The following is a 22500-nucleotide window of genomic DNA, read 5'->3' as shown; positions in this document are numbered from 1 at the left end:
CAGATAACCCGCACTTGTATCTTATCGCTCGTTCCTGGCAGATAGCGCTTTCCCTCACCTGGAGCCACTCCCTTGTTTCGGAGCGCAACGTGTATGCCATTCAGTCTCGATTTGATTTCGAATGTGATCTTATTGGGGACTAAATTGTAACGGGAGAGGCGAGAAAGAGAGACGTATTCTCTCGCATGACGCTATGCGGGCCACTGTTTCCAAGTACTTATTTAAAGTCGGAATATAAAACTGTCTTGAGACAGTCAAATTTTTGTGCTTCCGGTTTTACAAATGTATTTCAAATGGATAATAAAAATGCAGCAAATTCTAGAAAGTCCTAGCCGTCAGTTGTTTTACAAAGTATTGCAATTTGAAGCGATTTCGTCAACATTTAAAAACAATCACCTTTCGGCAACATCTTGACACAATGATGCCTTTATCGCAACAGACACAGCTAGCGCCCCGTATTTCACTCGCTTTTAATTATCCACTCGCTAACTTATTTTTTGCTGTCTGTCTGTCTCGTTGTCTGTCTCTCTTCTTCGTTGTCTTTCTGGTTTTCTGCCTCTCTCTCTCTCTCTCTCTCTCTCTCTCTCTCTCTCTCTCTCTCTCTCTCTCTCTCTCTCTCTCTCTCTCTCTCCTCCTTTTTTTTCTCTCCTCCTTTTTCTTTCTCACTTTCTTTCTCCCTCTCTTCCCCTTCTTTCTCTTCTCTTTCTCCTTTTCTTTCTCACCTTCCCTCTCCTTCTCCCTCTTCTCTTCCCCCTTATCTTTCATTCTCTTTCTCTTTTCTCCCCTTCCTCCTCTTCCCTTCCCTCTCCTCCTTTTCTTCTCCCTCACCTCCTTCCTCCTTCTCCCTCTCCCTCTCCTTCTCTCTCTCTCTTTCCCTCCCTCCTTTTCTTTCTCATCCTCCTTCTCCCTCTCCCTTTCCCCAATACTCTATCATCACAATTGAAAAACACTGTCAATTTACCACTTACTGAGGGCCAACACGGGGAAGAGAGGAATGGGGACGATAGCATGATAAAAGAGAGAGAGAGAGAGAAGGAAATGGGAGAGGAAAGAAATGGGAAGCGAACGAGGAAATACAAAGTCCAAGAAAGGGGAATGAGAGGAGGTTCGGTTAGATTGAGTGAGGGAGGAAAGGGTGGAGAAAGGGGGAGAAAGAGACAGAAGAGGAGGGAGGGAATGTGTGTATGGATATGTGTATGTGCATGTATGTATGTATGTATTTAGGCAGGAAAGTTTGTATGTATAAATGTACATATGTATGCATGTATGTACGTATAAATACTTGTATGTATGTCTGTACATATAGATGTACATATCGATGCATACAAATGTGTATGTATGTATGTATGTATGTATGTATGTATGTATGTTGTGTGTGTGTGTGTGTGTGTGTGTGTGTGTGTGTGTGTGTGTGTGTGTGTGTGTGTGTGTGTGCCTGCATGGAGGCATATATATATGTATATATATATATATGTATGTATGTATGTATGTATGTATGTATGTATGTATGCATGTATGTATGTATGTATGTATGTATGCATGTATGTACGTATGAATGTATGTAAGTATGTATGTGTGTGTGTATACATACACACACTACATATGTATTAACAGATTATATACACACCCGCACAGAGCAAGGAAAAGTAACGCCTAAGCGAGCGACTCCACGCCGAGGTCCGTTGCTCCGTCAGGCTCACAGAACCAGCACTCACTTTCTCGCCCCGTGGCTGTGGGCGTGCGGGGCAGCTTCAGAAAACGGAGTGCCTGTGGTTGGGCTCTGTTGCTTGCGGTTGCTTGCGGTTGCTTGCGGTTGCTTGTCCTGGTTGACGGGTGGTGGTGGGTGAGCGCGTGTGGAAGTTGGTATGAATGTGGGTCTGGCTGTGTGTGTGTGTGTGTGTGTGTGTGTGTGTGTGTGTGTGTGTGTGTGTGTGTGTGGTGTGTGTGTGTGTGTGTGTGTGGTGTGTGTGTGTGTGTGTGTGTGCGTGTGCGTGTGCGTGTGCGTGTGCGTGTGCGTGTGCGTGTGCGTGTGCGTGTGCGTGCGCGTGTAAGTGCCCAATGATCATTCCGTTTCATGATGATGATGTGTATGTGTATGTTTTATTTACATATGTATTTATTCATCTTTATCCATTTCCGTGCGTGTATGCCGTGTCCATGGACAAGCAAGTATGGCCTTTTGTGTGTATTTGAAATCCGAGGCCATCACTTAAAGTTACGCTTTCACACGATGAGTCATGGTGACCCATGCATGAGAGAGCATCCTCCTCCTCACGCACAGACACACACACCCATATATATATATATATATATATATATATATATATATATATATATATATATATATATATATATATATATATATATCACACACACAAAAACACACACACACACACACACACACACACACACACACACACACACACACACACACACACACACACACACACACACACACACACACACACACATACACACACACACACACACACATACACACACACACACACACACATACAGACATATATATATATATATATATATATATATATATATATATATATATATATATATATATAATATATATATATATATATATATATATATGGGCCGCGGTGGCCGAATGGTTAGAGCGTCGGACTCAAGACTGTCACGACGGCAATCTGAGTTCGAGGGTTCGAGTCACAGGCCGGCGCGTTCTTTCCCTTGGGCAAGGAACTTCACCTCGATTGCCTGCCTAGCCACTGGGTGGCCAAGCCAGCCCAAGTCAGTGCCGGGTAAATGGAGATGATGACTCGATAAAAAAAAAAAAAAAAAAAAAAAAAAAAAACACCGGGCGGAAGGCAATGGCAAACCACCGATCAAAATTGCTAAGAGAAAATCATGGAAGCCCATGATCGTCAAGGCCGCGGTGGCCGAAAGGTTGGAGCATCGGACTCAAGACTGTCATGATGGCGATCTGAGTTCGAGGGTTCGAGTCACCGCCCGACGCGTTGTTTCCTTGAGCAAGGAACTTCACCTTGATTGCCTACCTAGCCACTGGGTGGCCAAGCCAGCCCAAGTCATGTGTTGGTCCCAAGCCCGGATAAATAGAGAGAATGATTACCTAAAAGGTAACACCGGCACTCTCCGTGGAAAGGAACTGGGGAGCCTACCACGTACTCACTCCAAGAGCATCACAACATGAAAACTACAATTAAGTATCATGCTGTGACCACGGCGGCTCAGACATGAAACTACCGTTAAAAGAAGAAGAATATATATATATATGTATGTATATATATATATATATATATATATATATATATATATATTATATATATATATATATATATGAATGTGTGTGAGAATATATATGTATATGTATATGTATATATATATATATATATATATATATATATATATATATATATATATATATATATATATATATGAATAGGAAAACAGCTAAAGTAGGAAATGAAATTACATCGTGACGTTTCGAACACGCCAAGAGTGCCTCATCGGACGGATAAATAACCAAAATGAATGCGTTTCATCTTGGTTATTTATCCGTCTGACGAGGAACTCTTGGCGTTTCGAAACGTCACGATATAATTTTATCTCTTATTGTGGCACATGTGTGTGTGTGTGTGGGGGGGGGGGGGTTGTACGTACGTGTGCGTGTGTGTGTGAAATGTATGAATGTATGTACGTATGTATAAATAAAATGTGGACATATACTTATATAATGTAAACTTACCTTTGACTGTACGATAAACATTTCCAACTAACGCACTTTACTTATCCATATGATATGCGCTTACCTTTGTCGCCATATTTCTGCAAAGACAAAAGGAAACGCAAATTAATCAAAGCTAAATGTAAATAGCAAAATGCATAATACAACTTTAACCAAAAAAACTACTACAATTAATAATTCATGAATTTATGTAATTGCTAAACTAATCATCTATTTGTTCCCGTTACTCGGCTGTTCACAAAATACAGATTTAGTATTAAAAAAAAAGAGAAAAAAAGAAAAAAAAAAACCCGAAAAAAAAAAAAATCCTACTAAAAATAATAGAAATGGGCCAATTACATTAAACAACATAACCAAAACATGTTTTTAACAAGTTTTGCCTAGAGTTTCGTTTCAGCAACACGTTGACCCGATGGCATATTGGCCGCTTATGCACACTGTAGTTGCAAACTGAATATATAAAATAAATCGTAATAACTAATATATGATTGAGCTCCGAGTAAAGCAATAAGCCTTGAAGGTTAATGCAATGTTGCACGGGTTGCATTTGGAAATCGATTTCGCAAGACCGCTGCGAATCAGTTGTGATGCGGATAAGAATAACAATAACGATAATAATAACAATAATAATAATGATGATAATAATAATGATAAATGATGATGATGATGATGATGATGATGATGATGATGATGATGATGATGATGATGATGATAATAATAATAACAATAGCAACAGCAATATCCATAATGACAATAATAATGACACTATCAATAATAATAACAATAATAAAAATAACAACAATAATTACTGCTACCTATCCTACAACTAATAACTCACCAACAATAGAAATAATAACACAAACAACAAAAGAAAATTATAGTAATAATGAAGAATAAAAAAGAGAGGCACAGACAGACAAACATAACGAAAAAATGAAGCGTTAGAGAGAGAGAGAGAGAGAGAGAGAGAGAGAGAGAGAGTGAGACACAGAGAGAGAGAGAGAGAGAGAGAGAGAGAGAGAGAGAGAGGAGAGAGTTGTGACACAGGTAAGGAGGAAGGACACGCGGATCGCCTATCAAGACCTGCCGGAAATTCGCGTGTCATAACAGTACGTGCAGGAAAAACATCGATTGAGTTTGCATTAGGAAAAAAGAAATGTAAAAAAAGAAAGAAAGATTAAAATCAAGAAAGGACGAGAGGGAGGAAGAGGGAGGGAGGGAGGGAGGGAGGGAGGGAGGGGGAGAGACGAGAGAGAGAGAGAGAGAGAGAGAGAGAGAGAGAGAGAGAGAGAGAGATCAAAAGAAAGAACGAACGAAAGAAAGAAAGGAAGAAAGAACGAAAGAAAGAAAGGAAGAAAGAACGAAAGAAAGAAAGAAAGGAAGAAAGATAGAAAGCAAGAAAGAAAACAGGGAAGGAAGTGAAAAAGGGGGGAAAGAACGGAAAGGACGGATAAAAAAGGAGGGAGAAGGAGAGAAAGCAAGTAAAATAGGAATAGAAGGAAAGAATGGATGAAAGAAAGAAACACAGGAAGAAATAAAGAAAGGCAAACCAATAACGACTAGGATAACATTCAACCTTTAGTGCAACATGAAATAAAAGAAAAGGCCGAGCGAAGAAATCCATGTGTTATGGAACGCAAAACAAAAGGGGGAGAGGGAGGAGGAGGAGGAGAAAAAGAAGCAGTAAAAGCAACCGAAACCGAAGAGGAAGAAGGAGAAGAAAGTGTAGCCAAAAGAAGAAGCGGAAAACGAGGAAAAAATCAAGTAAAACAAAGGAGGAGAAAACAGACTGAAGAACTGCGCAGTCTTCGATTCATAAAACGTCCAGCTCCTTCGCCAACGGCATACGGAGCGGAATGCCTCTTTTCAACACGCAGACTACTCTGGGCATGGGAATGTATATACGCAGATAGGGTACACAGTGGGCGTGAGGATGTGGGTGTGGGAAGGAGTTAGTGAGTTAGACCCCGGTGGTGTGGGTACACGCTGGGGATACATGGGCGTGGAAGTGTTAAGACGTAGGCGTAGGTACGGGATACAGCGGGCGTGAAGACGTCGGGGAAAGGGCAGGGAATGTCACTCGGGATGCAAATGTAGGGGCGGGAGGACACAGTGGGCGTGATGGCTGGCGCTTGGTGGATACATTAAGCAAGAGAATATGGTCGAATGGGTACATATGCGCGAGGAAAGCGGGTTGGGCGGGAAGGGTATAAGCATCTCGGTACATTTGCAAGGGAGGGGCGAATAGGGGGGGGGGGAGAAGGGCAAGGGCGTGGGCATAAGTGGGCGTGGGAGGAGGCGTCGGGTTTAGGAGGCCAAAGGATATGACGATGAATGTGGAACCTCAGTCACACACATTTATCACACGCAACTTAAACGCAATCACACTCAATCTCTAGTCTACGTGACGCTTCTCTGGTAAAGGATATTTTTTTTTATTTTGTTTTGGCTTCTTTTACGAAAGGGGAGATGAGGGAGGAAAGATCAAACGGGGTTTAGGAAAGGGTGAAAGGGCGCTGCAAGTTTTAATAAGGAAGGTCTCGTAAATGACAAATTAGAAGAGAGAGAGAGAGAGAGGAGAGAGAGAGAGAGAGAGAGAGAGAGAGAGAGAGAGAGAGAGAGAGAGAGAGAGAGAGAGAGAGAGAAGAGATGACGCGTAGAGAAAAGAGAGAGAAAGAAGAGAGAAAAAAAATTTCGTCTAAAAAGGATCTAAACAAAATAAATAAATCACATAAATACAAAAAGTAAGAAATACAGATCAAACACAACACTAAACAAAGAGACACCAAACACTAAACAAACACACATTAAACACTAAACAACTAAACAAAGATACATTAAACCTTACATAACTTCACATAACACACTAGCGTCCAAACCCGCTCTCACAACAACTACGGAGAATGGCTCTCAAACCTCACGAAATCAATAAAACCCCCCCACAGAATGTCACTCAAATTTCACAACACGAATAAAAACTCTCACAGAGTGGCACTCCCAACGTCGCAGAAGGAATTACCCCATAGAGGACAGCAACCTCAACCTCACACCCAGAACTAAAGCTACGCAAAATGGCGAGCGACCAACCTCACGTCAAGAGGGAAGCTAAAACCTCAGACCAGGAAGGGAAACTAAGCCTTAAAAGCTGGCTGTACTTGCACTAATAAAGAGTTATGCCACATACCGCGCACAAGACGGGTAATAGGGCTAGGCGACCATCTCTAGCGAGAAACAGATGATGAGACGGAAAGAAAAAAAGAAAAAAAAAGAAAAAGAAAACAGCCACTATGGAATAAAAGAAGAAGGAATAGTGGGTAGAAAAAAGCAAAGGATAAAGGAGAGAGAGCGAAAGGACGGAAGGGAACATTGGAAAAAGGCAAAGAAGATGGAGTGGAAGAATAAAGGACACTGAATAAAAATCACGATCAAGAGCTCCGGAGAAAATATGGGAAAAGGCGGGATGGATAAATGGATGGATGGAAAGAAAGAGTGAAAGAGGGAGGAAGAGATGGAGAGGCAGAGGGAGGGAGGGAGGGAGGGAGGGGGAGGGAGAGAGAGAGAGAGAGAGAGAGAGAGAGAGAGAGAGAGAGAGAGAGAGAGAGAGAGGAGAGAGAGAGAGAGAAGAGAGAGAGAGAGAGAGAGAGAGAGGAGAGAGAGAGAGAGAGAGAGAGAGAGAGAGAGAGAGAGAGAGAGACAGGTAGGAGGCCTGAAATGGGACGAGGGAGGCGGGGGGGTGGGTAGTCTCCAATTATCCTTGACTGTTGTCTTTGTCATTCACCTTGATTGTGCCCGGGCGCCAGTGCATAATATACAGTATACAGAACATCGGATGCCTGCGAGTCATGCGCGAGTCGCTATGTCGACTAAATCTTGATGAGGTCATGCAAATCTCAGATCCGAAAACAAACAACACGAGATATAAAATGGATATCAGTAATTTATTTACGCTAAAAAAAAGGTGCTGCGCCATGCAAACCTTGGGGGCAAGAATTTCACAACGTACATTTTTGACTGTCATGCAGATCTTTGAAATCGCAGAAGTCCATACGATATAAGTGAGCATAAAATATCTGTTCAAAGAAGTTCGTACAAAGTATGTTTACGAAGTCGACGACTGGAGAAGGAAGAAGCTGTGGCGGGGGGGGGGGGGGGTCTTTAACTTTACATCCTTGACTGTTGTACTTTGTCATCACCTGATTGTGCCCGGCGCTCATGCATAATCTCATATACTAGAACATCGATCCTCGAGTCATGCGCGAGCGCTATGTCGACTCAAATCTTCGATGAGGTTCATCAACTCAGCTCCAAATCAACAACACACGAATAAAAATGCATACAACATTATTACGCTAAAAAAAAGTGCGCGCCTTGCAAACCTTGGGGGCAGAAATTCTCAACAACTGTACATTTTTGACTGTCATGCAGACTTGAAACAAAAGAGAGCATACGATAAAGAGCAAAAAAACGTCAAAGAGTTGTACAAAATGTTACGAGACGCCTTGTGAGAAGGAAACTCTTACGACTTTAACTCTCTGCTACGTTTCTACGTAAAACTTTGTCTAAATTTTCTTCTCTCTCTCTTCTCTCATCTCTACCTCTAATCTCCTCTCTGCTAACATCTCTCTTTCTTAAATTCACTCTACACTTCTTCATTCCTTCATCTGCACAGACTAACACTCGACACACACCTAAACACACAATACTAACACTCGAAACACTAACATCACAATACTACAACTAACACATCCTACACACACACAGTACTACACACTAAACATCCTCAAATGCGCCTTAATGTCTTGAAATGTAAGAAAAAAAAGTTACCTCCTCGAAAAAAACTCTTGAATTCTGGTTACGACTGATAACAAAAAAGGAGAAATAAATCGAAATATAAACAAAAAACAAATAAAAAAAAAAAATAAACTTAAAAGGACTTAAAAGAAACACAAACAAGAACCTCACAAAACTCGTTCGTGTTCCGCCTGCCTACAGTTTCACAAAATAGGCTTCGGTTGAAAATGTTCCTTAAATTTCTGTAAATGTTACTTAAACTTCTGTAAACATTCCTTAAATTTCTGTAAATGTTACTTAAACTTCTGTAAACATTCCTTAAACTTCTGTAAACATTCCTTAAACTTCTGTAAATGTTACTTAAACTTCTGTAAACATTCCTTAAACTTCTGAAATTTCTTGAAATTTTTCTGCAAATGTTCCTTAAATTTCTGCGGCCTGAGAGCATTCTTAAAGTTGTTTTTTTTTACGTCTTGAAGAAACTGATTTCCTGGATTGGACGGTGAAAGAAGATCGGAGAATCTCAATTAAAGATTGACAAATAATAATAACAATTATAAAAACAACAACAACAACAAAAAATCAAGCATTCCTTCAACCTGGATTTTTAAATACACGAAAACGAGAGAAGAAGAGAGGAGAGGAGAGGAAAGGAGAAGAATGGGGAGAAATTAAGAGATAAAAAGATTAAAGACAGAAACAGAGAGACAGACGGGGATAGAAAGGGACACAGAGCCCAAATCTGCATACCAATCTCCCAAACATTATAAAAAAGCAATTTTTTTTTTAAACTATGAGATAGAGAGACTCTGGAACCTATGTTATATTCATGGTTATTACTTTCTTTCATGAAGGGCTGACCTCATCAACACACGGGTCTTGTAATTCAAATATTCTCGCGGGAACAAAGAAAGAGAAAAAGGGGCGAGATAAAAAAAAAAAAATCTGAAATTAATGCGAAAAGCAAAACAGATTTTCCTTATTTATCAACCTTCGTGACGTCACAGGGAACGACCGCGGGTGGCTCAGTTGCCAACTTTCGCCAGGTGAATGTCTTGCTGTAGCTCTTAATTAACCTGACGGGTAGACTGACCGGGACGGGAATACCGGAAGTCATTTCTCCTAAGTTGTGGTTTTATAAAGTGCGTAGAACTGCTGCTTCGCCCGAGATACTGAATAGAACGTGCGCAAAAATGCAGAGAGAGAGAGCGAGAGACAGAGAGCGAGAGACAGAGAGAGGCAGAGAAAAGAAGAGAAAAGAAAAGAAGAGAGAGAGAAATAGAGAAAAGAAGAGAAGAGAAAGAGAAATAGAGAAAAGAAAAGAAGACAAGACAAGAAAGAAAAGAGACGAGAAGAGACGAGACGAGAAGAGAGCGACTTCCCTATAACACAAATACTTCTCTCTCACTCCAACGCATTCGAAGTATTTAGATCTGACATTCAACCTCAATAAGCAAGATAAAAGAGAACAGGAAAAAGTAGAAGCTTCAAGTGGAGATGACGGCAGGGAGGGGGAGGGGGAGAAGGCGGCGAAGAGAGAGAGAAGAGAGAGAGAGAGAGAGAGAGAGAGAGAGAGAGAGAGAGAGAGAGAGAGGAGGAGAGAGGGAGAGGGAGGGAGGGAGGGAGGGAGGGAGATAAGAGAGAGAGAAGAGAGAGAAAAGAGATAGAGATAGAGAGAGAGAAAAGGAGAGAAAAAGAAAAGAGAGAAAAGAGAAAAGAGAGAGAAAACAGAGAGAAAAAGGGAGAAGACAGCAATGAGAAAAAAGACAGAAAAAAACAAAGAGAAAAAAAGAGAAACACACACACAAAAAAAATCTTCGACAGCCAAAGTTTCCCTCCCTCTTGCGAAGTTGTAACAACAGCACCACGCAAGAGGCAGCAGCAACCCCCCCCCCACACACCCCAGATTCCAATGCAAAGCCACAGCCCCGAAACCGCCAAATTGCACAAGCCTGAACAACCACAGCGTCAAGATTAGCACAACTAAAAATAACACAGCAAAATCGCCGGATGTACTGCTATTTTTTCGCGCATAAAAGTACGTTTTCTCCCGCCAATAGGACCGTATTGGCAAGGAGGAGAAGGTACTGACTGCTACGTCCTGGAGCCGGCTCGGGGAGAGGGAGAGAGGGACGGAGAGGGAGGAAGAGAGAGAGAGAGAGAGAGAGAGAGAGAGAGAGAGGAGAGAGAGAGAGAGGAGAGAGAGAGAGAGAGGGGAGAGAGAGAGAGAGAGGGAGAGGGAGAGAGAGAGAGAGGGAGAGGCAGAGAGGGAGAGAGAGAGAGAGCGGAGGCCGGGCCGACACGTGATGTGCTCGTGGACCGATCTTGCGTGTTGCTTTGACATTCTGTTCTCTGCGTGTGCTTTTGGCTCACTCACACTCACTCGCTCATTCCCTCACTCACTTTCTCTCTTTTCCCCCAAAAACCCAAAAATAAAAAAGGGGGCCCCCCGCACCACCACAAACCCCACAACCCCAAACAACACCACAAAAACACACACACACACACAAAACCCCACCAAACCCCCGTTGGGTTTTTGGGGGTTTTGGGGTTTTTTTTGTGTGTGGGGGGGGGTGGGGGGGGGGGGGGGTTGGGGGGTTTTTTTAAAATAAATAAATATATAATTAATATTAATTTTAAAGTAATATAATATTTTAAAATATATGTTAAATTTTAAGTATTAATTATAATTAAAAGAAAATATATATATATATATAATATTTAATATATATATATATAATAAAACACACACAAACACAAAAAATTATTACAACAGATCCCTCAGGGTGGGGGGGAGTTCCTTTGGGGGAAATTTTTTTTTAAAAAACCCCCCCCCCCCCCCCCTCCCCCTCCCCTCCCCTTTTTCCCCCGCCCCCCCAAAAAAAAAAAACAACACCAAAAACAACACACACAACCCCCTTTTTCCCCCCCCCCCCCCACCAAAAAAAAAAAAAACCCCCCCCCCCACCCCCCCGGGGGGGGGCCCCCCCCCCCCCCAAAAAAAAAAAAAAAAAAAAATTTTTTTTTCCCCCCCCCCCCCCCCCGGGGCCCCCCCCCCCCCCCCCCCCCCCCCCTTTCCCCCCCCCCCCCCCTTTCCCTTTTTTCCCCCTTTTTCCCCCCCCTCTCCATTTGGAAAACCCCCCCCCTTTTCCCCTCCCCCTTTTCCCCAAATTTAAAAAAAATTCCCTTCCTTTTTCCCCTTTCCTTCCCTCTCCCCCTCCACCCCTTTCCCCCATCCCCATCCCCCTTTCCCCTTCCCTCTCCCCTCCCCCCTCCTTCCTTCCCTCTCCCTCTCCCTCTCCCTCTCCATGACTTCACACACTCCTATTACACGTGACAATCACCATGTCAGCAGCTATTACAACCATTAAACGAGATCGGGGACAGGGGGTAGTGGGCAGGGCGGTATGGGGGGGGATGAATTAAGAGTATGAAAGGCAAGGAGGGGAAAAAAAAAAAAAAAAAAAAAAACTCTTAGGGGGAGTGAGAAAGAGAGGGAATGAGAGAGGAAGGGAAAAGGAAATAGAGAAGCACAATGTGGAAAATAAAGAGGAATTGAGAATAATGAGCTAAAAGGCGTCGGTACCGAGGGGAGTCATGGGAAGGAAGGAGAGACACAGAGAAAAGTGAGAGAGAGGAGAGAGGAGAGAGGAGAGAGAGAGAGAGAGAGAGAGAGAGAGAGAGAGAGAGAGAGAGAGAGAGAGAGAGAGAGAGAGAGAGAGAGAGAGAGAGAGAGAGAGAGAGAGCGAGAGAGAGAGCGAGAGAGAGAGCGAGAGCGAGAGCAGAGCGAGAGTGAGAGCGAGACAGACAGACAGAGACAGAGAGAGACAGAGACACAACACGAGTGAGAAAGAAAAGAAAAGAACACAAGAAGGAGAAGCAGACGGAACTGAAAGAAAACAATAACGAAGGACCGAAGGAGGGAAGAAGCGAAGGATATGATATAAACGAGAAAAGGAGGACGAAGAGGGGAGAGGGGGAAGGGGGAGGGAGAGGGAGAGAGAGATCCAGGACAAGAGGCGCCACGAGAGAAGAGGGATGGTAATGTCGAGAATTCGGGAGAGTTCCTAAGAAATTTATGAGGGCGGCCCAACGGTGCAAATACATGCACGTAAAGGAGGGGAAAGAGTGGATGGGGGAGAGAATGAGAGAGATAGGGAGAAAGAGTAAAAGAGAGAACTGCATATAAGTAAGAGAGAGAGAGAGAGAGAGAGAGAGAGAGAGAGAGAGAGAGAGAGAGAGAGAGCGAAGGTGAGAAAAAAAGAAACACAGACAAAGAGACAGAGACAAGAAAAATCAAACACACAGCCAAAAATGAATCAATAACACGAGAACGAGACAGAAAGAGACGGAGGCAGAGAGGACCAAGAGGCCGAATCAACGACGAAGTATGCATCTCCCAAACTCCCAAACCGGAAAAATACAGATTTCACAAGTATAAGCTAGTAAGAGAGAGGGGAAAAGCCCCTATAGCACTGCTACGGAATTCAAATAACGAAAGAAACGAGGACGGTCACAAAAGCACGCACGCACGAACGTACACGAACATGTGACACTAATCACGACGCGTTACAAGAAATAAAAGAAAGAAAAGGAGAGGGGAGAGAAAAAGGGAGAGAGAGAAAAGAGAGAGAGAGGAGAGAGAAGAGGAGAGAGAAGGAGAGAGAAGAGGAGGAGGGGAGAAGAGAAAAAGAGAGGAAGAAAAAAGAGGAGAGAGAAAAAGGGGAAAAAGGAGAAAAACCAAAACCAGGCGCAGGAAAGTAAAAGACCCAACAAAAAAAAAAACCAAAAAAAAAACCAGAAACACAAGAATGTGCTCAAGAAACAGAAGAGAGAGATAAAAAAGATAAGAAAGATTAAAAAAAGGCCAATAAAGGCGGGGGAAAAAAACAACGGCGGGTTTCGACGCAGAGGGAACAACCCCACGACCGGGGGCGCAGGACCGGGCCGAGGACACAACACTCGCAGGACGAGAAGGCGAAGCAGGATGCATGCACACACACGCACATGATCGCACTCGCAGCCACGGCACGCACACACGGACGTAGTCATACCCCACCCCCCAAAGGTAAAAACGACGAAATCCCCCTCTCCCTCCCTCCTTTCCCCCCCCCCCTTCTCTTCCCTCTCATTGCCTTTGTCGTTCGTTCCTCGGTTTTTAAGTATTTTTTTTTGATGTTTTCGAAGTTTCTCCTTTAATTTTGCGTTATGGTCCGTTTATTTGCCTTTTTTTCTGAATCTGAATTCTCTCTCTCCCTCCCCCTCTCTCTCTCTCTCTCTCTCTCTCTTCTCCTCTCTTCTTCCCCTCTCTCTTCTCTCTCTTCTCTCTCTCTCCCCCTTTTCTTTTCCCCTCTAAATTTTTCCTCCGATTTTATTCCGTCATTGTATATCCTTCCTTCATTTCCCTTCTCCTCCTTTCCTCCCTTCCATAAAGCCAAACGAAGAAAGTCTCAAGAACTTCACAACAAGAAAAGCCAGGATTTGAATTCGCTAACAACCCAAGGGCCCAGATAGGCCAGGCTTAAAAACCGCAAATTTACGATGCAATCCTGCGTCGCCTGGGACCAGAGATCTCAAAGTCTCCTTAAAACTCCGCCGATTCGTTGAAAAAAAAAGAAAAACAATAATAATAAAATAAAATATAAATAAAAAAACGACATAAAATGAATTCATCAAATCAAAATTGCTGAATAAAAAGACCCGCTGACTAAACAGGAAATCCAAAAATAATAACAATACTAGTAATAATATCAAGACAAAGAACGAACACACACACACACACACACACACACACACACACACACACACACACACACACACACACAATAAACAAGAATTCAACCAACCAGCTTTTTTTTATCTTCATTGAGGGGGGAGGGGAGAGATTGGTGTATTGGTAAGCTTTGGTAAATCTGGATGGATTTATTGAGTACGGACAGGTAAAACAAAGGTGGGGGGGAGGGGGGGAAGGGGGTTAATAAAAGGGGATGTGAGGATGACGGCAACACCTGCTGATATTGGGGAAACTAGGGGAGGGGGAGGGGGAGGGGGAGGAGGGGGGGAAGAAGGGGAAAAGGGGGGAGGGGGGGAGAGGGAAGAGGTGGGAAAAGAAGGAGATAGGAGGGGGAGGGAAGGGAGAGGGGAAGGGGGGGAGTGGGGGGGGAGAAAGGGGGAGGAGGAGATGAGGATGAAGAAAAGAAGAGGAGGGGAGGGGAAAAATGGAGGAGGAGAAAGAAGAAGAAGAAGAAGAAGAAGAAGAGAACATGGAGGATGAAGATGAAGTTGAAGAAGAAGAAAAAGAAGAAGAGAAGATAGAGGATGAAGAAGAAATAGAAAAAGAAGAAGAAGAGGAGGAGGAGGAAGAGAAGCAAGCTTAAGAAAACGAACGAACGAACAAGGAAAACAGGATGAAGAACAAACAAGAAACCCAATTCGAAGAAAAGGAAAATCAGAACGAGGCGTACGACTAGCCACCAGAGCGAAGCGGAGGAGGAAGAGACGAACAAGGAAGGAAAAAGAATAACCAAGAGGAATAACAGCAGGCGGGGGAGAAGGTGGGGAAAGGGGGGAAGGGGGGAAGAGGGGGGTGCATCACGAGACGCGGAATTTACAAACCCTTGTATTGTGGCGGGGAGCGCGCGCATACACCCTAAATTAATATTGATACCCAGAATCGTGCCCCGACATACAATCAGCCGCGCTAGGACTCCTCCACTCGCAGGTGCCGCAGGAGCCTGCTCGACCGCTCCCGCTCTGCCCCGGGCCTCAGCAAGCGCCGCTGAAGCGTCGAGGAGGGGGAAGAAGCCCAAAGGGCGTCCTTTGGGGTTCAGTCCTTAACGCGTTAGCAAACGGGCCGCCCCCGACAGAACTGCGGGCGTGACCGGGGTGGCGTGCGCTGCACATCACATGGGGGGGAAGCCAAAAACGAAAGTCCCAAAACCGAAGAGAGAGGGAGAGGGGGGGGGGGGGGGGGGAAAAAGGGGAGAGAGAGAGGAGAGAGGGGAGGAAGAGAGAGAGGGAGAGGGAAGGAGAGAGAGAGAAGAGGAAGGAGAAGAGAGGAGAAAAGAGAGAGAGAAGGGGGGAGGGGGGGAAAAGGGGGAAAAAGGGGGGAGAGAACAAGAAAGACACACACACACACAGAAACAAAGACGCACAAAGAGTGAGAAGGGAGACGGGGGAGGAGAGGGCGGAAGAAAGGGAGAGGGACAGAAAGAGGCTCTACAACTCCTTCTGCAGCGTCAACGAATACCGTTTCACTAATTAGGCTTCGCAAGAATATCGGCCGCTGACTGACGGTACTTCGGTAAGTGTGACGTCAACTCTGACCCTTATAAAACCCCTTTTCCGTAGCATGTTTGGGGCCTTATCTCCGTCGCTCTTTCACCCTCTCCCCTTTCCCCCTTTTCCCCACCTTTTTCCCCCTCCAATTTTTTCCTTTGCCCCCCCCCTCCCTCTCTCCCTTCCTCCAACACCCTCTCCACTCCCCGTCTCCCTTCCTTCTAATCTCTCCACCCTTCCTCCTTCACCTTCTCCATTTTTTTCACCATCTCCTTAGCTCTTTCACCCTCTCCCCTCCTTCTTCACCCTCTCCCTTCCCCCTTCCCCTTCTCCTCCATTACCCTCTACTTCCCCTTTCCCCCCTTTCCCTTCCCCCCACCCTTCCCCTTTCCCCCCCTTACCCTCCCCTTCCCCCCTTCCCCCTCCCTATCCCCCTCCTCACCCTCTCCCCTTCCCCTAATTCTCCACCCTTCCCCTTAACCCTGATGAAGGAGAAGTGTTCCTCCTTCTCCTTTATCCTCTCGACCAAAACAAGCCTCGGGCGACTTTCCCGTTTCTCGCCGCCCCATCTTTTCCCTCACCTCCCCGCTCTGTCTCCTTTTTGAGTGTGTTTGTCGCTCCTCTCTCTCTCCTCTCTCTCTCTTCTCTCTCTTCTCTTCTCTCCTCTCCCTCTCTCTTCTCCTCTCCCTCTCTTTTTTGTCTGTCTTTTCTCTCTTCTCTGGTGCGGCCCCTTTGCCACAAGGTCTACATGACTTAACAGTTACATGTGGCGTTCTGAATCTTTTTACCCCTTTTCCCCCAAATTCCCCTAAATTTAAATTTCCCCCCCCCCGTTTTTCTCTCTCCCCTCCTCTTCTCTCTTCTTTTCTCTCTCTCTCCCTCTCTCTCTCTCTTTTTCCCCCCTCTTCCCCCCTTTTCTCTCCTCTCTCCTCTCTCCTCTCTCTCTCCCTCTCTCTCTCTCTCCCCCTCTCTCTCTCTCTCCTCTCTCTCTCTCTCTCTCTCTCTCTCTCTCTCTCTCTCTCTCTCTCTCTCTCTCTCTCTCTCTCTCTCTCTCTCTCTCTCTCTCTCTCTCCCTCTCAACGTTCTCTACTTTCCCCCCGTTCTCCCCAACACCCAAAAGTTTTCTTATCCTTCCCCCTCCCCCTTCCCTTACCCTTACCCCCACCGCCACCCTTCCGCAAAATCATGCACGGACGCAATCACTTGAGATGTGTCCCAGCACGCCGGCACGTCAGTCACTGTGTTTACATCACCTTTTGCGACAAACATCCCTCTTTTCTCGGCCTTGTACTCACAACGCCAATAATAAGGCCGTAGGTAATAGTGATACTAATGATGAGGTCTCCGCCGGATAAATTCCCAACTCGAATACTGTTCCTCGATTGGGGAGATGGGGTTAATTGGATGGATGGATGGAGGAAAGAAGGAAGGAAAGAAGGAAGGAAGGGAGGAAAGGAAGGGAGGAAGGAAGGAAGGAAAGGGAGGAGGGAAGGAAAGGATGAAGGGAGGAAGGAAGAAGAGAGGGTGGAACAGCAAGATGAAGAAAGGGAGGGGCATCAGGAGGAAAGGAGTAGGAAAAACAGGAGGAGGAGGAAAGGAGTAGGAAAAACAGGAGACGGTGGAGGAAGAAGAACAGGAGGAGGAGGAGGAAGAACAGGAGGAGGAGGAGGAAGAGGAGGAGGAGGAGGAGGAAGAAAAAGAAGAACAGGAGGAGAAGGAGGAGGAAGAAAAAGAAGAACAGGAGGAGAAGTAGGAGAAAGATCAGGAGGACAATAAACTGAAAAAAAAATGGAACAGAAGAAAGTAAACAAATAATCAAAAGAGATATAACAAAACAACGAGGAACCGGGGCAGAGAAATAAGATTACATTACTCCCAATCATGCATCATATTATCAAAAGTAACAACAAAGGAAAGGACGGGGGGGAGGGAGGGGGGTCAGGGGAAGATTTGGGGCACATAGAACAGGTAATGAAAAAGGGGAAGGGAGGGGAGAAGGGGAGGAAGGGAGGGGAGAGAGAGGGTGGGGAGGGGGAAGGGTAGGAAGGGAGGGGAGAAAAAGGGAAAAAGAGGAAGAAGGGGAGGAAGAGAGGGGGAGAGAGAGAGGATGGGGAGGGAGAAGGGGAGGAAGAGAGGGGGAGAGAGAGGGTGGGAGGGAGAGGAGGGGGAAGAAAAAGGTTACATGACACACAGGGAGAATTCGTAATGGGCACTGGAAGAGGATCCTGTATGCGGAGAATCAGGCCGGTAGGCGCATGACGGTCTGCGTAACTCCTCCTCCTCCTCCTCTCGTTCTTCTTTCTCCTTCTCTGTCCACCCCTCTCTTCTCCTCTGCTTTATTCCTTTCTCTTTAGCCTTTTTCTCTACTTCTACCCATTATTACTATTGTCCTTCGCCTCCTCACTGTCATCATCAATATTTTTACTATCATCATTATCATTACCGTCATTAAACAATCATCATTATTATTATCAATATGATTATCATTATCATCATTATTCTTATTATTCTTATCATCATTACATTATCATCATCATTATTAATATCACTACCACTATTTTTATAATTATCACAATTACCATTATCATTCTCATCCTTATCATCATTTGTTCTCCTCCTATTTTTTCTTCCTTTTAGCTCCTACCCCTTCCTTGCCCCCCCCCCCTCACGTCACGAGGCTCATAGAAAGTGCTGGCGTAACCGTCCTCTCCTTTATCTCCATCTCTTCTTCATTCCCTCGCACTTCATCGAATTTCACCATTTCCTTTTCTTATCGGTTGGTTCCATCTCCCTCCTATCGTCCCACTCATTTGCCCTTTTATCTCGTCCCTGTGTCTCCATATCATCTCCCTCCCCCCTCTCACTCCCTTCACTTTACCACTCCTTCCCCTACCCCTCGTCCTCGTCCTCCTCGTCCTCCTCCTCCTCTTCCTCCTTCTCCTTCTCCTCCTCCTCCTCCTTCTTCTCCCCCTCCTCCTCCTTCCTCCATTCTTTCCTTTTTCCGTCTCCTCATCATTTTCTCCCCTATCTTTTCCAAGGATCTCTCCTCCTTACCTTCTCTCTCCCATCACCATCGCATCCCTCTCACCTCCCTCTCCTTTCCGTCTCCCGCATAACTATTCCTACACCATCTCTCACTCACGTCTACAATCCCCCTCTTCCTCTCCCTCCCCCCCCTCTCTAATGCTACCCCCGTCTCCCCCACTCACGCAAGGAAGGGAGGAAGGAAGGGAAGAAGGAGAGGAGGAAGGAAAGAAGAAAGCCAGAGGAGAAAGTGGAGCAGCAAGAGGAAAAAGGAAAAGCCTGGGACAAATCACTCGACTGCGGACGAGGAAGAGGCATCCAGACCGACCACAGCATCTAGAGGAAACCGCCGTCTATAGAAAATGGAAAGCCGATCCCTCAGTACTGCTTAACCGTTATTTCAACATTACAACTATAATTACTTGTGCAAGACTTTAAGTATTAAAGCAATATTAATAAAGTTCAGAAAGCAGCGGGCAAGTTTGTCCTACTAATCGTACCTTCCTTTATGGCTTAGCTTATCCAACTTGGCGTCCCACCTTTCTTATCCTGTCCTTTTCTTCTCCTTCTCCTCCTCCTCTTCTTCTTCTTCTTCCTTCTCCTCTCGTTCTTCTTCCTCCTTCTCTGTCCCCCATCTCGTCTCTGCTTTATTCCTTTCTCTTTAGCCCTTTTCTGTACCACCCTCTTCCCTACCCCTCCAAAAGGCCAAAATTAATCTCCTCCTCCACCACCTCCATAATTCTGCTTTCTAGTCCACTGTCCCCCCCCCCCCAATTCCCCCACCTCCTTCGTTCAATCCCCTCCCCAACTCCCTTCTCCCCTTCCCCCTCCACTTCCACCCTATCTCTCCTTCCTCTCCCAACGCTCTCACCCCTCCTCCTCCTCCTTCCCCCCCATCCCTTTCCACACACACCTTCTCCACCTCCACCCTAACTCTCCTTCCTCCGCCCTTCCCCCCTCCTCCCCACCTCTTTCCCCTAATCCCCCATCCGACCTCCCTCATCCCCTCCACCTCCTGCAACCGCGCCAACCTTAACTGAACATCACGGCATCTTATCAGCGCCAACAGAGGAGAGAAACTGTCCACGATGATAGACACTTCCCTCCCGGCTGCTACCCCGCCTCAGAAGACGCGCCTGCGATGAGATCTGTCTATGAATTATACCACATGATCATTCGCTGCTTAACACCATACGTGTTGTGTGTTTATATGCTAGCCATGTGACGCGTATAGACACTCTACGTACTGTGTATATGCATACTTTTCTGCTTCTTCATACTAAACCGAAACATCAAGGAGTAAATCATATTTAATTCCACATGTAATAGGCTCAGAACACGGGCGACATAATTCGTAATTTCCTACGACTGGACTTTTCATCGCAAATTATCAGAGAAGATCCGATCTCTTGACGGATCCTTTGGCTTCACGCTACTCCCACGCCATTTCGTACATAAATGCAATAATGAGTAAATAATCAGACATAAAAATATTGTGGCTTACTCACAGCCAATTACATCGCAATCCGGAATAATTGACTCTCTAGACGGGACGTGTGTTATGAGTAAGGAATGATTAATGCCTTATTCACGGCGGAAATCACACAACTGCTAGTGTGTGTAGCTTGGATCGTGGATTTTATGATAAGTTATTGCGTTAGACAAGCTTTTCCTTTAAAAGTTATACATACATACATACATACATACATACATACATACATATATATATATATATATATATATATATATATATATATATATATATATATGTGTGTGTGTGTGTGTGTGTGTGTGTGTGTGTGTGTGTGTGTGTGTGTGTGTGTGTGTGTGTGTGTGTGTGTGTGTGTGTGTGTGTGTGTGTGTGTGTGTGTGTGTGCGTCAGTACAATGATATCGTATCTAAATATGTGATTAATTATGAAGAAGAAGAAAAAAATATATATGCATACATATATATATATATATATATATATATATATATATATATTATATATATAATTTTTATATATATATATATATATATATACATATGTATGTATATATATATGTATATATTTTTTCCTTCTTCATAATCAATCACATATTTAGATGCGATATCATTGTACTGATGAAGTATCTACACTGCAATGATACTGAATACATATCTTCACAAAATATACTATTCCAAAACATCTATCCCCTGCTTAAACAGTACGTATGTAATCAAACTGTATACACCTCTGCCATGCCCAGGAATACCCATTAAGCAATATAACCACGTGCTTTGGGTATCAATGGAAAGGCATCACCGCAGGACACGGGCATCGCAAACCCAACTGCGCATTTTTACATACAGAAAGTCCTCCTGTCATATCACAATTGTTCTATTTCTACGTTATAGGGCATCAATAGTATTGGTTTTGATTGGCCCTGATAAAATTAAAAAAAGAAGAAAAAAAAATTATATCTCTGACAAATATTTACTGTATGTATAAAAGTTATAAAATATTCAAACACTGTCCGATCTGTACCTAGCGATAACCTGCCTCTTATCAATGCCATTCCCTTTGTATTTATTGGTGCGTGAAACCACTCTATATCTGTTCCGAAAGGTGACGATTAAACCATCGGACACAGAGTTTAGCAAAAGTAATAATAATGATATTGGTGACGGTAATGATGATGATAATGATAATAATAGTGCAAATATTAATAATACCAATAAGAGTGATAAAATAATTATAATAATAGTAATGATAGTAATAATAATAATAATAATAATAATAATAATAATAATAATAATAATGATAATGATAACAAAAAAAAAAAAAACATTAGTAGTAATAGTAGTAGTATTAATAATAAAAAAATAATAACAATTAAAATAATAACAACAACAACAACAACAATAATAGCACACCAATAGCAACATTAATAAAAATGACAACAATAACAAAAAAAAAAAAAAAATAAAACAAATATAAAAAAAAAACCTACAACACCAATAATAACAACAACACAGGATAATAATTAGAACGCGAGCAATCTGAACTCATTAACGAATTCCAGGCGCCTAACCTAATTCCCGGGCCGCCGTCGTTAAAGGATCCGAAAACAGAACTTTGGGGGGAAAATAAATCAAATAATAGCCTCTGTTCACACCTAAAAATATATTGCTATTTCGCTCTTATGGATATATTTAGTTTCTGATAAATATTCAATTGTTTATGCTGCTAGTGTGTACCTATAATATATATATATATATATATATATATATATATATATATATATATATATATATATATATATAATATATATTATTCAGAGATAAAAGACAGAAAATACATGTGAATTATTATTTTCCTATGAGCTTATATTATGTGCATTTTCTAAATACTTATTTACTTGTTTACATTACCTTCATACTGATTCAACGTCTTGCGTTTTATCATTATCATCACTAATGAACAGTTATTTACTCCCTTATACCGTATTTCTATAAAATGGCAGATTTTTTATTAACAAGGTTCGGAAAAAAAGAAAAAAGAAAATTTTCTGTCCGCATTTTTTTTCTTCTTTTAATAAAACAATAGTTTTAAGTGAGCTACAGTTTACTATAAACTATAAATTACTAGTGTTTTATACAAGTGTATCTTGAATATTTCTTTCTTTTCACTTTATGAACGA

The 22500-nt window shown here is 43.4% G+C and overlaps 1 protein-coding gene across 9 annotated transcripts in view; it reads right to left on the bottom strand.

Annotated features, from left to right (window-relative positions):
- LOC119578716 (5'-AMP-activated protein kinase subunit gamma-2-like) overlaps nucleotides 1-22500 on the bottom strand; it is a 214802-nt gene that overhangs the window by 34384 nt on the left and 157918 nt on the right. For all 9 annotated transcript variants that reach the window (XM_037926313.1, XM_037926311.1, XM_037926309.1 and 6 more), the window contains one exon: nucleotides 3807-3822. In XM_037926313.1, the coding sequence (XP_037782241.1) occupies nucleotides 3807-3822 (16 nt within the window). The remainder of the gene's footprint in view (nucleotides 1-3806; nucleotides 3823-22500) is intronic.

Source organism: Penaeus monodon, chromosome 11, assembly GCF_015228065.2.
Source record: "Penaeus monodon isolate SGIC_2016 chromosome 11, NSTDA_Pmon_1, whole genome shotgun sequence".
Classification (NCBI taxonomy): Eukaryota; Metazoa; Arthropoda; class Malacostraca; order Decapoda; family Penaeidae; genus Penaeus; species Penaeus monodon.
Note: the sequence above shows the minus strand (reverse complement) of the source record. Positions and strands in the feature narration are given on the sequence as shown.